The sequence below is a fragment of the Physeter macrocephalus genome, chromosome 5, assembly GCF_002837175.3.
Source record: "Physeter macrocephalus isolate SW-GA chromosome 5, ASM283717v5, whole genome shotgun sequence".
Taxonomy (NCBI): domain Eukaryota; kingdom Metazoa; phylum Chordata; class Mammalia; order Artiodactyla; family Physeteridae; genus Physeter; species Physeter macrocephalus.
This window is the reverse complement of record NC_041218.1, coordinates 47,472,022-47,486,164: the sequence shown is the minus strand read 5'-3', so window position 1 is coordinate 47,486,164 and position 14,143 is coordinate 47,472,022. Positions and strand designations below refer to the sequence as shown.

At 38.8% G+C, this 14,143-nt stretch overlaps 1 protein-coding gene across 1 annotated transcript; it reads right to left on the bottom strand.

Annotated features, from left to right (window-relative positions):
* Nucleotides 1–11,586: 11,586 nt before the first annotated feature.
* LOC102988360 (dnaJ homolog subfamily A member 1-like) lies at nt 11,587–12,815 on the bottom strand. Its single transcript, XM_055084938.1, is given in 2 exon segments — nt 11,587–12,571; nt 12,574–12,815. Coding segments are annotated over 2 exon segments (1,014 nt in total). The 5' UTR covers nt 12,701–12,815; the 3' UTR covers nt 11,587–11,684.
* Nucleotides 12,816–14,143: the final 1,328 nt, after the last annotated feature.

The window sequence follows — 14,143 nt, the reverse complement described above, 5'->3', positions numbered from 1 at the left end:
ATTTTAGATTCATAGTTATGCTCTGCAACAGATAGTAAAAAACACAGTATTAAGTCCTTAGGTTGGGAAACTCTCATACATTTCACTTAATACAGTCAAATGGTACACAATCCAAAAGTAAAGGGCACATGGTGTAAAGTCTCTTCTTGCACCATCATCCAGCCAACTAGTTTGCCTAGAGGTAACTAAAGTTAGCTAAAATGGGGTTGATTCTGAGCAAATTGTTAATCTAAACCTTACCTCTTTACTATCCAAGGCATCATTGCCATGCCCCACCTCCCCTCTCTGCACTTACTTCCTGGCTGGAGAGAGAATTCCTAACTGGCTAGTGCTTCCCTCTCTTTTCCTCATCCCCATTCTAACCCCACCCTAGTCTTTCTTTCCCAACTCAGACTATTAGCACTTTCCACTAAACTGAAGGTAACCTCAGAAGATTGGGATTATCTACTTTTTCTTCTACAAACCTCTTCTCTACCATGACTGTTGTTCTGAGTGTATCACCAATTAATATAACATACACGTTGTGAAGTATAAGGGCTGGTGCATCTGGACTCCTTAGGGAAACTAATTCTCCATAGCATTCCTAAGCACAGAAAGAAATAGGTTTTTCTTTTTCTAAGTATTCTAGTACTAAACCTTGTAGCTTGAGATGTACAGGAATGGACAGACGTTATGACATGTTATTGATCCCATTTAATGAAAAGCAAAAATTATAACATAACAAACTAAGTATATACACATTGACTAGCATGTTAAACTGCTGACAGTGAATAAGTTACATGCTAAACATTTTAACTTTTTATAAGAAGCATGAATTTCATATATATATATAATTTATATAATTTTCATCTCTTTTCCCCCCTTTTTAATGTGATAAAGTATAGATAACATAAACTTTACCATTCTGACCATTTTTAAATGTACAATTCAGTGGCATTAAGTATATTCACAATATTGTGCAACCATCACCATCCTCCTAGAGCTGTCCCCACTGGCTCTCTCCCTTTCATGTTGTCATGTATGGAGAGAGAAAACATAATATCAGCCGTGGTCATGGCCCCTCAACTCGGTGGGAAGTCAGATTGGCTCCTTAAGGTTACTGGAGTATTCTCTCTCATCTCCTTTACCCCGGTTCCCTTTTCTTCATCTGACTCACCTCACCTTATAACACTCCCACTCGCTTCTACTCCACTTACACATGTAAGCATACACACACACACACACACACCCTTTATTACCACCTCATACAAATCTGTTCATCAGAAGATCTTTTACTAACCTTCCATAGAGTCTTTGTCATGTTTTGGTACAATGTGGTTTTTCCCCCCTTCAAAACTAAACCTGTTCCCTTTATCCTCAACACCCACCTTCTAGCTACATTTCCAAGCCTCTGTAAGCTTTATGTTTGCTGAGAAGTTCCAAGCAATCCAGGTATTTTCATGGTCAAATGACTGGGGGGAAAATGGTGCAGGGTCAGGCAGACATAGGGGATCTCTGACATTTGTCTTTCCCACTTCAGGAGCCCTGCTACTTCCCAGTGAGACAGTGCTTTAAGATTTGCCCTATTTTTATCTCAATGAGAACTCAGACAAACAAGATTATACTGATATCTTGGATGCAGCTCTGTTAGCATGTACTTTTCACTCATTTATTTTGGCAAGAATTAATCTTTGCTGTGACCTACACAAACTGGCCTGGTGTGGATCAACTTCAAATGCATTGAAGGGTAGTTTGACAATAGCAGAAGTAGTAGCAGCATCTCTGCAGAGTCATCTAGTATATGTGTTTTTTCCGACCATACCTTCTGATAGACCATACAAGCACAATGTGAAGGCAGCAATTAATTTTTCTTTGGTTACTGCACTTACTGAAGAAGCTTCACCTGTGAGGTCTATGCATGCTGGCACAGCATAGAGACAGCCCTGCCAGAAAGAAGAGTCCTTTAGTAAGACAATGTTTTGTGTGCCAGGAAGGTTGAGATTTAGTGCTAAGGTATTTTAGTCCTTTGGAAATCCTTAGGGGAAAATTAGTTGGAATCGTTTTGTAGTAATAAATCCAAAGACTTCTGATGCAGGACCAATCTCTTCCTTGCTTTTCGAAAAAAACTAAACAAAACAAAAAACTGTTACCCAGTGCAATATGCATCATGCAATAAAGAGTTTTAACTTCAGTTACAATTCAACATGTACTGAATCGCAATTATTGGTTCTAGGCTCTGCGGATGCAACACTCTTTAAAATATAATTCTTGTTCCCCAAGAGCTCATTGCAGTGGGGGAGACAGAGACTTAAAGAAATTAGAGCTGTGTGTTAAATACTGAAAGTGTGTATGAGGGATGGAGATGCCATAGAGGAGGAAGTGATGAACTCTGGAGTGTTCAGGAAGGCTTTCTGAAGGAAGTGGTGCTTGCAGTTTGGAAGGATGAGTAGGAGTTAGCCTTGCAAACAAGGTGGAGAAAGGGAGGTCCTCCCAGGTAGAAGAAACACTAAGGGCAAAAGCATAGACAGCTAATCTGTATAGGGAAAAGGCAGTGAGACCAGGAGTTAAGATAAATTGGAAGGAAATGGTGAGGTCAAGAGCCTTAAGGTGTTAATGAAGTCTTTTTTTAAAAAATTGAGATATAATTCACAACCATAAAATTCGCCCTTTTAAAGTATCCTTTCAAAGTGGTTTTTAGCACTTCCCTGGTGTTCCAGTGGCTAAGACTCCATGCTTCCACTGTGGGGGGCACGGGTTCAAGCCCTGGTCGGGGAACCAGGATCCCACATGCCATGCAGCACGGCCAAAAAATAAATAAATAAATAAATAAAAGTGGTTTTTTAGTATATTCCCAAGGTTGTGCAACCATCAGCACTATTTAATTCCAGAACATTTCATCACCCCAAACCCTATACTCATTAGCATTCACACCCCTTTCCCCTCCACCTGGCTTTCTTCTGGAAAACACTAAGCCACTTTCTGTCTCTATGGATTTTCCCTATTCTGGACATTTAATATAAATGGAGTCCTATAACATGTGGCCCTTTGTATCTGGCTTCTTTCACTTAGCATAATGTTTTCAAGTTTCACCCATTACTTCATTCCTTTTGATGGTTGAGTAATATTCCATTGTATAATATATCCCATTTTGTTAATCAATTGACAGACAGTTGGGTTGTTTCCACCTCTTGGCTATTATGAATAACATTGTTTACACCCTTTTGTGTAATACGTTTTCAAATCTCTTAGGTGTATGTCTAGAAATAGCATTTCTGGGTATTATGATCACCCTATGTGTAGGGTGTTTTTGAGGAACTATTAAACTGTTTTTCAAAGTGACTATGCCATTTTACATTCTGTGAGCAAACCCGAGGGGTTCCAATTTCTTCACATCCTGCCAACACATGTTATTGTCTGTCTTCCCCACCACCCTCATGATTCTGTTTTCTTTTAAATTATTTTTGTCCATCTTTTTTATGATAGCTACCCTAGTGGGTATGAAGTGGTAGTTCATTGTGGTTTTGATCTGCATTTGCCTGATGACTAATGATGTTTAGCATCTCTTCATGTGCTTGTTGGACATTTGTAAATATTCTTTGCTCATTTTTCAATTGGGTTATTTGTCTTATTATTACTGAGTTGTAAGAGTTCTTTATATATCCTAGAAAGCAGACCTTATAAGATATATGATCTCCAAGTATTTTCTGTTGCTAAAATCATATGGCTTTTGTTCTTTATTGACATGGTGTAGCACATTGATTGATTTTCATTTGTTGAACCAACACTGGAATAAAAATCATTTGGTCATGATAGTGTATACTCCTTTTTATATATTGCTGGATTCAGTTGGCTAATATCTTGTTGAGGATTTTTACATCTAGATTCATAAGGGTATCAGTCTATAATATACTTTTCTTGTGATGACTTCATCTGGTTTTGGTATCAGGGTAATACTGGCCTCGTAGCATTAGATGGGAAGTGTTCCTTCCTCTTCTATTTTTCAAAGGCGTTTTGAAGGATTGTAAACCTTTGTTAGGATTCATCAGTTTCTTCATACAGTGAAGCCTTTTGGTCCTGAGCCTTCCTTTATGGAAATTTAAAAATATTAATTCAATCTTTTTACTTCTTATAGGTCTATTCAGATTTTCTATTTATTCTTGTGTCCATTTTGGTAGTTTGTGCCTTCCTAGGAATTTGTTCACTTCATCTAAGCTATCCAATATTCTGGCATAACAATTGTTCATAGCATTCCCTTATAATCCTTTTATATTTCTGTAAATTTGGTAGTAATGTCCCCTCTTTCATTTCTGATTTTAGTAATTTGATTCTTCTCTCTTTTTTCTTTGTCAGTCCAGCCAAAGATTTGTAAATTTTATCATATTTTCAAAGAATCAATTTTTGGTTTTATTGATTTTTCTCTACTGTTTTTCTCTAATTTATTTCTACTCTAATCTTTATTGTTTCCTTCCTGCTACCTAACTGGGGTTTATTTTGCTCTTATTTTTCTAGTTTTAAGGTAGAAGTTTATTTTATTGATTTGATAACTTTCTTCTTTTTTAATATAGGTGTTTATAGCTATAAGTATCCATCTAATCATTGCTTTCACTGTATCTCATAAGATTTGGTATGTTGTGTTTTCATTTTTATTCCTCTTAAAGTATTTTCTAATTTCTCTTGTGGTTTTCTTTGACTTATTCGTTATTTAGAAATGTGTTGTTTGATTTCCACATTTTCGTGAATTCCCCAAATTTTCTTCTGTTAATTGACTTCAATTTCATTCTATAGTGGGCCAAGAAGACATGCTGTATAGCTTTAGTCTTTAAAAATTTGTTTTAAACTTGTTTTATAGCGTAACATTATAGTCTATCCTGCAGAGCATTCCATATGCACTTGAGAAGAGTGTGTATTGTGCTGTTGGCCAGAAGAGTGTTTTATAAATGTCTCTTAGGTCTAGTTGGTTTAAAGTGTTGTTCAAGTCTTCTGATTTCCTTATTGATCTTCTCTCTAGTTGTTCTATCCATTATTGAAAGTGTCATATTGAAGTCTCCAAATATTATTATTAAATTGCCTTTTCCTTCGTTTCTGATAGTTTTTGTTCGTTTGTTTTTGACACTTAAGTCTCTCCTCAGTTAGCTTAGTGGTTAGGTAATTATTAGATAGAGATTTCCTTAAATGTTGGGAACCAGTGAATCTCCCAGTCTTTACAGAGGGGTTCTGTGTACATGTTGGGTCATGCCTTCAATATCCAGTCAGGCATTTGACAACTCTGCCTTAGCCTACACTTCCTGCTTGCACACAGCTTCAAGTTTAGGTTACACAGAGGTGAAAACTTAGGGCTTACTTGGGTCTTTCCTGAGCTTGCACACTTGCACAGCTTGAGCATGTGTACAGCCTCATGCATGCGCATGGCCTTCTAGTTTCCCAGGAGTGTGTTGGAGTTTTTTAAAGTCCCTATGGGCATTCCCCAGCTTTTCCTTTTAAGCTTCTAGTTTAGCCTATTGTTTGCCAACAGTTATCCACTGCCTCAAGTAGTAATGAAATTAAATAATTGCCTCCAAGTATTTTCAACAAAAGTCCTCAGGGAAAAGTCCTTTTCACACTGGGTGAGCTCCAAAGAAGTCAAATAAAGACTACCTTATGATTGGAATATTCCAGGGAAACACCAGACAGGTCAAATCATGACAGTTCTGTGAGAATGAGTCTTTGAAGGTGCTCTGGTTTTATTTTACCCTCTCCAGTTGCTGCCAGCATGCTGGTTTTCACTGTGCTTGTTGGCTGTTGATTTTCAAGGCTACAGAGTTGGGAGATGTGGGTAATGGGAACAGGGCAAATTAAGCTCACTGTTCCTAGTGAGATTCAACTGCTTTTCTTGAATAAAAACTCCCTGGATTGCTGCAATATTTGATTAATTTCCAGAGTTTTGAAAAAGTTGATTCTGACAATTTTTGCCAGTTTCTTCATTGTTTTTATGGAGGAGAGAATTTTCGGAGATCCTTACTCTGCCATTTTCATTGACATTACTCCTATAAGGTCTTAATGGGGAAAACAAGTACACATTTTGAAATAGTGGAATAGTTTCAAGTAATGACAAGATCCAGGGTAAGATCATGGGAATGGATAGCTGGAGTGGAGTGTAGGTAAATGTTACTGCTGTGGGGGAGGGGGCAGGTAGTGGATTTTTGAGGCCAGGCTGATGAGAGGGTAACATGGTCTGTATGTTTATATCCTCCCAAAATTCATGTGTTTAAATCATAACACTGAAGATGATGGTATTTTGAGGTGGGGCCTTTGGGAAGCAATTAGATCATGAAGGTGGTGTACCCATGAATGGGATTAGTGCCCTTATGAAAGAGGCCTCAGAGAACTCCCTAGCCCCTTCCATCATGTGAGGTTACAGTGAAAAGATGGCCATCCAGGAAGCAGGGCTTCACCAGACACCAGATCTACTGGCACCTTGATCTTGAACTTCCCAGACTCAGAACTGTGAGAAATAATATTCTGGGTTTATAAGCCACTCAGTTTATGGTACTGTGTTTTAGCAGCCCGAATAGACTAAGACAGAGGGTGTCCATATGGATTTTGAAATCTTCCTGATTGATACTACTTGGGGGAGAAGGATATTGAGCAGGTGCCTAAAGTCCCCCATGACTGAGGAAGAGTTACCTGAGACTGATGGATGGTAGCAATGTCAGTGTTTGAAATTTGAGAAATAAAAGTTATTATATGCATAGCCAGTATGATAAAGCAGTGGTAGAGAAATTCTCAAGGTGGAAGATGACCAAAAAATTTTAAATGAGAATTGTAAGAATATGAAAATTATACCAAGATAAAAAATGGAGAGCTGTTATCAATATAACCAGTATGGTCTATCAGTAGGAACATTTTTTTTAATTAATTAATTTTATTTATTTATTTTGGCTGCATTGCATCTTCGTTGCGGTATGCAGGCTTCTCAATGTGGTGGCTTCTCTTGTTGCAGAGCAGGGCTCCAGGCGCGGACTTCAGTAGTTGTGGCGCACGGGCTTAGCTGCTCCGCGGCATGTGGGATCTTCCCAGACCAGGGCTCGAACCCATGTCCCCAGCATTGGCAGGTGGATTCTTAAGCACTGTGCCACCAGGGACGTCCAAGTAGGAACATTTCTTAATGCCAACAAATTATTTTCACTCATCCCTTCGTGCATCAGGAGGTGAAGGCAAGAATTGCAGCCTTGATAGCTGTATCTTCTCGTAGAGTTACCCTCTTATCATTCTTCAAGGGAGTCCTCATTCTCTGAACTTTATATTACCTGAGTTTCTCTCTAGCTTTATATTAGAGTAGAGCCCACAACTTTCTGTAGCTGGAGCTGACCCACCACGAGGACAAGTTTGGTAACCTGCATATCTTCAGACCAAGGTTAGTCAAGGCCTTGAGAATTCAAGGTGCCCCACATTGTCTTTGTCTTTGGAAAGTCACTGCTTTCTGCAAGCTCTGAGGGCACTGATTCATCCATCTTTGGTCTTACACACAGAATCATGAGTATTCAGTATATAAAATTCTTTTAGTTGACATTTTCACTATTTATAATAGCTAAGCTATAGTGGCCTACAACACGTGCGCAAAAGCATTACGCACTGAAATGTCCTAACTGGGCCATTACCAAGTTACATCTGAATACAAGACCTCAAGATCTGGGGCTGGAAAACACACTCTCAACATAATTGCTTAAAGCTACCATCAATCTGGACAAGGACAAGCACTTTAAGTTCAGCTCTCCTGACTGTGACAGTGAGACCCAGGGGACCTGGGGTAAATTCAGCTGCTTTTTCTAACTACATGTTATACCAGACTTAGAAGTAAACAGCATGAGGAAAGTGAAACAGGCAAACTGCCTCCCCTTCAAGCTGCTGTAACTCCTTTTCCTGCCGGTCGTTGTTGATTTTGTTATCTTGGTTCATTCTACATCGCCGGCATCCATAAGACACTCTTCCATAGATCCTCGAAGTCAGCAATGATGCAAACCAGCAGCATTGTATGTTCTAAAATTCTTGAGCCCCACTCCAGACCTAGGGACCCAGAATCTCCATTGTAACAAGATCCCAGGTCCTGGTCTAAACCAGTGGGTATCAACCTTGTCTGCACATTGGACTTCCATATGGACCTTGAAAGAAACCTGATGCCTGGGTTCCACTGAAGGTAATTCTGCTTCGTCTGGGTATGGTCTGGGTCTTGAGCTTAAAAAAAGCTTCCCAGGGGATTCTGATGTGATGCCAGGTCTGAGAACCATTCCCTTAAGCAAATATAGCTTGTTGGTTCCTTCCTTCCTTCCTTCGGTCATTTCTCTTATGTGCAATAGACTTCATCAAAGTATAGGCACAGCTTTATGGGGAGATGAAGAAACAATTACAATATCGTAGAACAAGCACTCTGAAAATCATTATCCCGTGGGCCAGGGGAGATCCAGAGGAAAGCCTGACATCCAAGTCTGCATGAAAGAAACAAGGCAGATTGCTCCCAGGACACCACATGAGTCTCAAGGGCAAATAGGAGCTCTTGGATTTGTTGATGGGGATGGTGAGCTGGAGTGGGTGAGGGGAGAGTTCTGTGTTTACCATGAAAGTGAGAGTCATAGAATTTGAAGCCATAACAGATTATAAAGACGATTTGATGAGTACAATGAAATAATATTTACCTTCACTACACGTGATGCACTTTGATGTTTTCTAGTCTTTGGATACTCTTTTCTTTCGTTAGGAAAAAAAATACTGGTCATGCCTAACTGAACTGGTTTCCTGCACCACTAATGGGTCACAACCTGCAGTTTGGAAGACCTGACTTAATCCCTTTCATTTTTCCTTGAGGAAACAATAACCCAGAATATCGAAATAACTTAGCCTGGAAGAGTGAAGAAAAATGTGTTCAAATTCCAGTATGAAGGATTGGTGTCAGAAACAAAGAAAGCCTTCTGTATGGTTTTGGTTGCTGGATATTTCAGAAGGACTTGCCTTCCCTGGAAGTCCTACCCATTTTCTGGGAGGCTAAGTCACAGCCCTGTAGAGAAGGCAAGATGGTGAATTTAAAAATGAGATGTCCAGGTTCTTTCTAGCCCCACTCAAATATCCTATTATTTTAATACTACTGAGCAGGAATTCTCAGTTTAGCTGGGTTTGGGAAGGGGTCGTTGCCACCTGGGAGTGGGGAGAGGGCCTTATTAGAATCACCCAGAGCCTTTGTCTAATGTACATGACGCCTGGCTATTCTGATATGCACCCTGACCCTTTAAGGCTGAAATTCCAGCTGACAATATGCCGTATAGAGGCTCTGGTTGATGGAAGTGTATCATACCACTCCAGTGTGTTGGGAAAGGTAGGGAAAACAAAGGTGATAACCACTGATCTCCTCAGCAATGGTTCCCCACCTTTTAGGTTTCACGGGCCAATAAAAATTCAAAATGAGCTTGGGAATCAATATCAGGGTGCCAATGTTTCATTGTGTCAAATAAGGAAGTAAAAAAATCCCAAATAAACAAAAAAGCAAATCCCCCAAATCCCTCTACAACTATCATAAGATTAGAAAGGACATAATCTTAAGCTCAAGGAAAGTTTTGTGAAATGAATATATTTAGCTTTAAGACATTTTAAAGAAATTTAAAATTTGGTAACAGATAATTTATCATCTTAACCATTTTTTTTTTTTGCTTTTGAATCAGTATATTAAGGAGACATTCATACATTTCAAGAATTGCTTAAATTCTGATATCCAGATTTAAGCTTGTGAACATATGACTTTAAACATACAATTAAAGCTATTCGTAATTTGCTATTCTACCAACATTAAATTACAGTTACTTTGGAGCATAAGTTAAATGGTTTAAAGTAAGCCTGTAACATACCTGCAAAACACCTTCCTAACTCATACATGCAAATTACTTCTCATCACTCTAACCTCTAAGTTACCCTGCTCCAGAAGTGACTACTCTAAGGCTTACTGTGGTCCAAAGAGAAGGAAGGAAAAAAAAAGTAACCAGGACCAATAGTTAGATATATTAAAAAAAGATGGCACAGCAGAAGGGAATGCAATTCTACAAGTGCAAGCCCTCAAGAAGCAGCATGTTATATGATAAACCCCTTCTTTAGGAAGGTATCATTTCTATCACTGATACCACAGGCTAAATTATATAGCATGCCATCTTCAAGTAACAGTTGAGGCAATAGAATAAATGCAGAGGCATCACAATGAATCCCACTTAATACCACTATACAGACCAACACTTCTCTACAAATTCTTTGTCTGACTGCCAGTTAAATACAGTTTTAACATTAAAACTGTCACTATGACAAGAAACCTGAAGGTTTGGGAAATGATGCACTTTACACCAAGTTTCAGTCTCTTCTTTTTAACTCAAGTGTTCTGAGGGGAACTTAAGCTGTGGGTTACTTCCAGGTTAGAAATGTTTTAAGCCTCCTGATTACAATGAGATACAGAATCTGAGAATAAACAGTAAGCTCTCACATTCTCACTTCAGCGTTTGCAAAGATTTTAAAGCCCCCTTCTTTTGCTCATTACTCACCCCTCCACTTTCATTCCCCACCCTTGTTTAATGTTAAACATTTAATTATGGTTAAATAGTATTTTTTGGTATTACTCACTTTAGTTAAATGAAAAATTATGTATCTTAATTAGTGAAAAGCCAATACTTCAACCTGGGGAAAAAAAAAGCCTGTGGTGACACACTGGACATGCTTTTGAATCAGTATATTAAGGAGACATTCATACATTTCAAGAATTGCTTAAATTCTGATATCCAGATTTAAGCTTGTGAACATATGACTTTAAACATACAATTAAAGCTATTCGTAATTTGCTATTCTACCAACATTAAATTACAGTTACTTTGGAGCATAAGTTAAATGGTTTAAAGTAAGCCTGTAACATACCTGCAAAACACCTTCCTAACTCATACATGCAAATTACTTCTCATCACTCTAACCTCTAAGTTACCCTGCTCCAGAAGTGACTACTCTAAGGCTTACTGTGGTCCAAAGAGAAGGAAGGAAAAAAAAAGTAACCAGGACCAATAGTTAGATATATTAAAAAAAGATGGCACAGCAGAAGGGAATGCAATTCTACAAGTGCAAGCCCTCAAGAAGCAGCATGTTATATGATAAACCCCTTCTTTAGGAAGGTATCATTTCTATCACTGATACCACAGGCTAAATTATATAGCATGCCATCTTCAAGTAACAGTTGAGGCAATAGAATAAATGCAGAGGCATCACAATGAATCCCACTTAATACCACTATACAGACCAACACTTCTCTACAAATTCTTTGTCTGACTGCCAGTTAAATACAGTTTTAACTTCATAGCTTAACAATTAAGGGTCATACACTGAAGCCAATACATATACCTGGCATTTCAGTTTAAGCTATTCCATGTACATAGCTGAAATCAATTACAAGGTATGGCCTAACAAACGCTAGGGGAAATTTTTTAAAGTAGTTTTTACAAGTATTAAACTTATCTTGCACACTGAAGTCATCATACATACAGGGCAAAGTCAGAGCTTTTATATTCGAGTTTATTCTTCATTTAACCTTTAAAACACTACTATAGTTGAATATTAAAACAAACAATAGCAAGTAGTGAGCCTATTATGATTATAGTCCTTCGCTCAATCACTACTGCAAATAAAATGCCAGCAGTGAGTGTTATTCACTGGCCCCATTAGGAGGTCTGACACTGAACACCACCCCGAGGATGATGTTCATCATCCTCGAATGCTTCTCCATTGTAATGGCGCCGTCTTTCCTGATTTGGATCAAAGTCCACTAGTTCTACCTGGTCCATTTCATCAGTCTCTTCTACTTCCTTCCTCTCAGGTAGGAGTTTTTCCAGCAAAGAGAGTTTATCCGGGGAGAGAAAGCCATTCTCAGGAAAGTTTACCTTAAATTCAATGATTAGGCGACCCTTTTCATATGGTCTACGATAAATTGGCATGCCTTCATTTAGCACACACTTGATATCTCCATGCTTGACAATCTGACCTGGATGAGAAGTGATGACTATGGTTCGGTTGTCAAGAGTAGATATTGGCTTTTGGAAGCCACACAATGCCTCAACCAGCTGTATGTCCATACACATGAAAAGGTCTTCTCCTCGTCGAGTAAAAACAGCATGGTCCTTCTGATCTAAAACGATGATAATATCTCCTGGCTCCAGTCCTGGTTCTTGGTCTCCTTCACCATGGAATGTTATCTTCTGGCCATCTTTCATGCCTTTGTCCATATGAACTTCTAGAATTTTCTTCTCTCGAACTATCTTTCTTCCATTGCAGCTTTTACATCTATCTTTAGGACTGATCCGCTCCCCATGGCCCTGGCGCTCCATGCAGACAGACTGAATTTGCTGAACCATTCCAGGTCCTAGCTGATGAATTCTTATTTGCATTCCAGTACCTCGGCAATTGGGACAGCACTCTACTGCTCCTTTCTTACCACCCCGGCCTTCACATTTGTCACAAATCACATTCTTTTGCAGAGCTAGTTTTCTTGTTGCACCATTGTATAAATCTTCTAAGGTTACTGTGAGTTGATGCACAACATTTTTACCTTCTCTCCTTCATTTGGATTCTTATCAGGGTGGTACTTCAAAGCCAGTTTCCCGTAAGCCTTTTTCAATTCTTCTTGGGTGGCATTGGGTTTGACCCCCAAAACATCATAATAAGTGGTTTCTTTCACCATTTCCTACAGGCGGTGAGAGGGCCGATGTTGGTGTGGGGGAGCGGGAAGGAGCGCGTTGCCGTGCGCAGCTCGGGCAGCCGCCGCTCCTCCGCCTTTTCACCGAGCGTTCTGGAAAGTTCCCTTCACCATTTTTAAGTGTACTGTTTGGTAGTGTTAATTATGTTCCATTGTTGCGCAACCAATCTCCAGAACTTTTCGTCCTGCAAAACTGAAACTCTGTACCCCTTAACAACTCATAATTTCCCCCTCCCCCAGCCCCTGACAACCACACTTCTACTTTCTGTCTCTATGAATTTGACAACTCTCTGCACCTCATATAAGTGGAGTCAGACAGTATTTGTTTTTGTGATTATTATTTATTTTTTGGTGACTGACTTCTTTCACTTAGCATAATGTCCTCACGTTTTATTCATGTTGTACCATGTGTCACAATTTCCTTCCTTTTTGCTCTCTCTCTGCTCTCCACCATGTGAGAATACAACAAGAAGACAGTCCTTCGCAAACCAGGAGGCTCTCACCTGATACCAGATCTACTGGCACCTTGATTTTGGACTTCCCATCTCCAGAACTGTGAGAAATTAATGTCTATTGTTTAAGTAAAAAAAAATAAAATCTGAATAATATTTTATTGTATGTATATACCACATTCTTTTAATCCATTCATCCACGGATAGATATAGGTTGCTTCCACCTTTTGGCTATTTCGAATAATGCTGCTATGAACAGGGTGAACAAATCTGTTTGAATCACTGCTTTCAATTCTTTAGGGTATATACCCAGAGGTGGGATTGCTGGATCATATGGTAATTGAATGCTTAATTTTTGGAGGTACCACCATACTGTTTGAAGACAGTTAGCTTTTTCTAGATAAGGAAGCTACTACTGCATTGTCCTAATTTTTCTTAGTTCACTGGGAAAACTTCATCACAGACCTGCATTGGTCTGTAGATCAGTGCCTAGAATTACTGCTTCAACAGATATAAACTTCTTCCTGAAGCTATTTACTCTTCAGATGAGGAAATCTGGATTCTTTATATCTTGCCTGACAAGAAAGATAATTATTTTTTCATCATAAAATATCCAGTAAGTAGTTTGGAAAAGTATACAAAAACCATTAGCTTGATTACACTAAATTATGAAAAACAAGACCGTTTCTATTATTCACTTTATCAAGCCATCGCCACTTCAAATTTGACTACAGGGCATTATCATTCTAATGTTGAGCATTGAAGATAACAGACACTTGTTTTCCCCTGCATAATGACTGAGTTTACAAACATCCTAGAGGAGATGATCTTCCTTTCCAAAACTCTTGCTTCTCTGAAGTTCATATGTGTCAAGTTAAGTAAATTTCCTGCATGGTGGGGCTTAAAAAATTTTTTTTAAATTGTACATATTCAATTCTTTATGAGCTCCAGAAGAAACTCTTCTGCTACTAAAAGT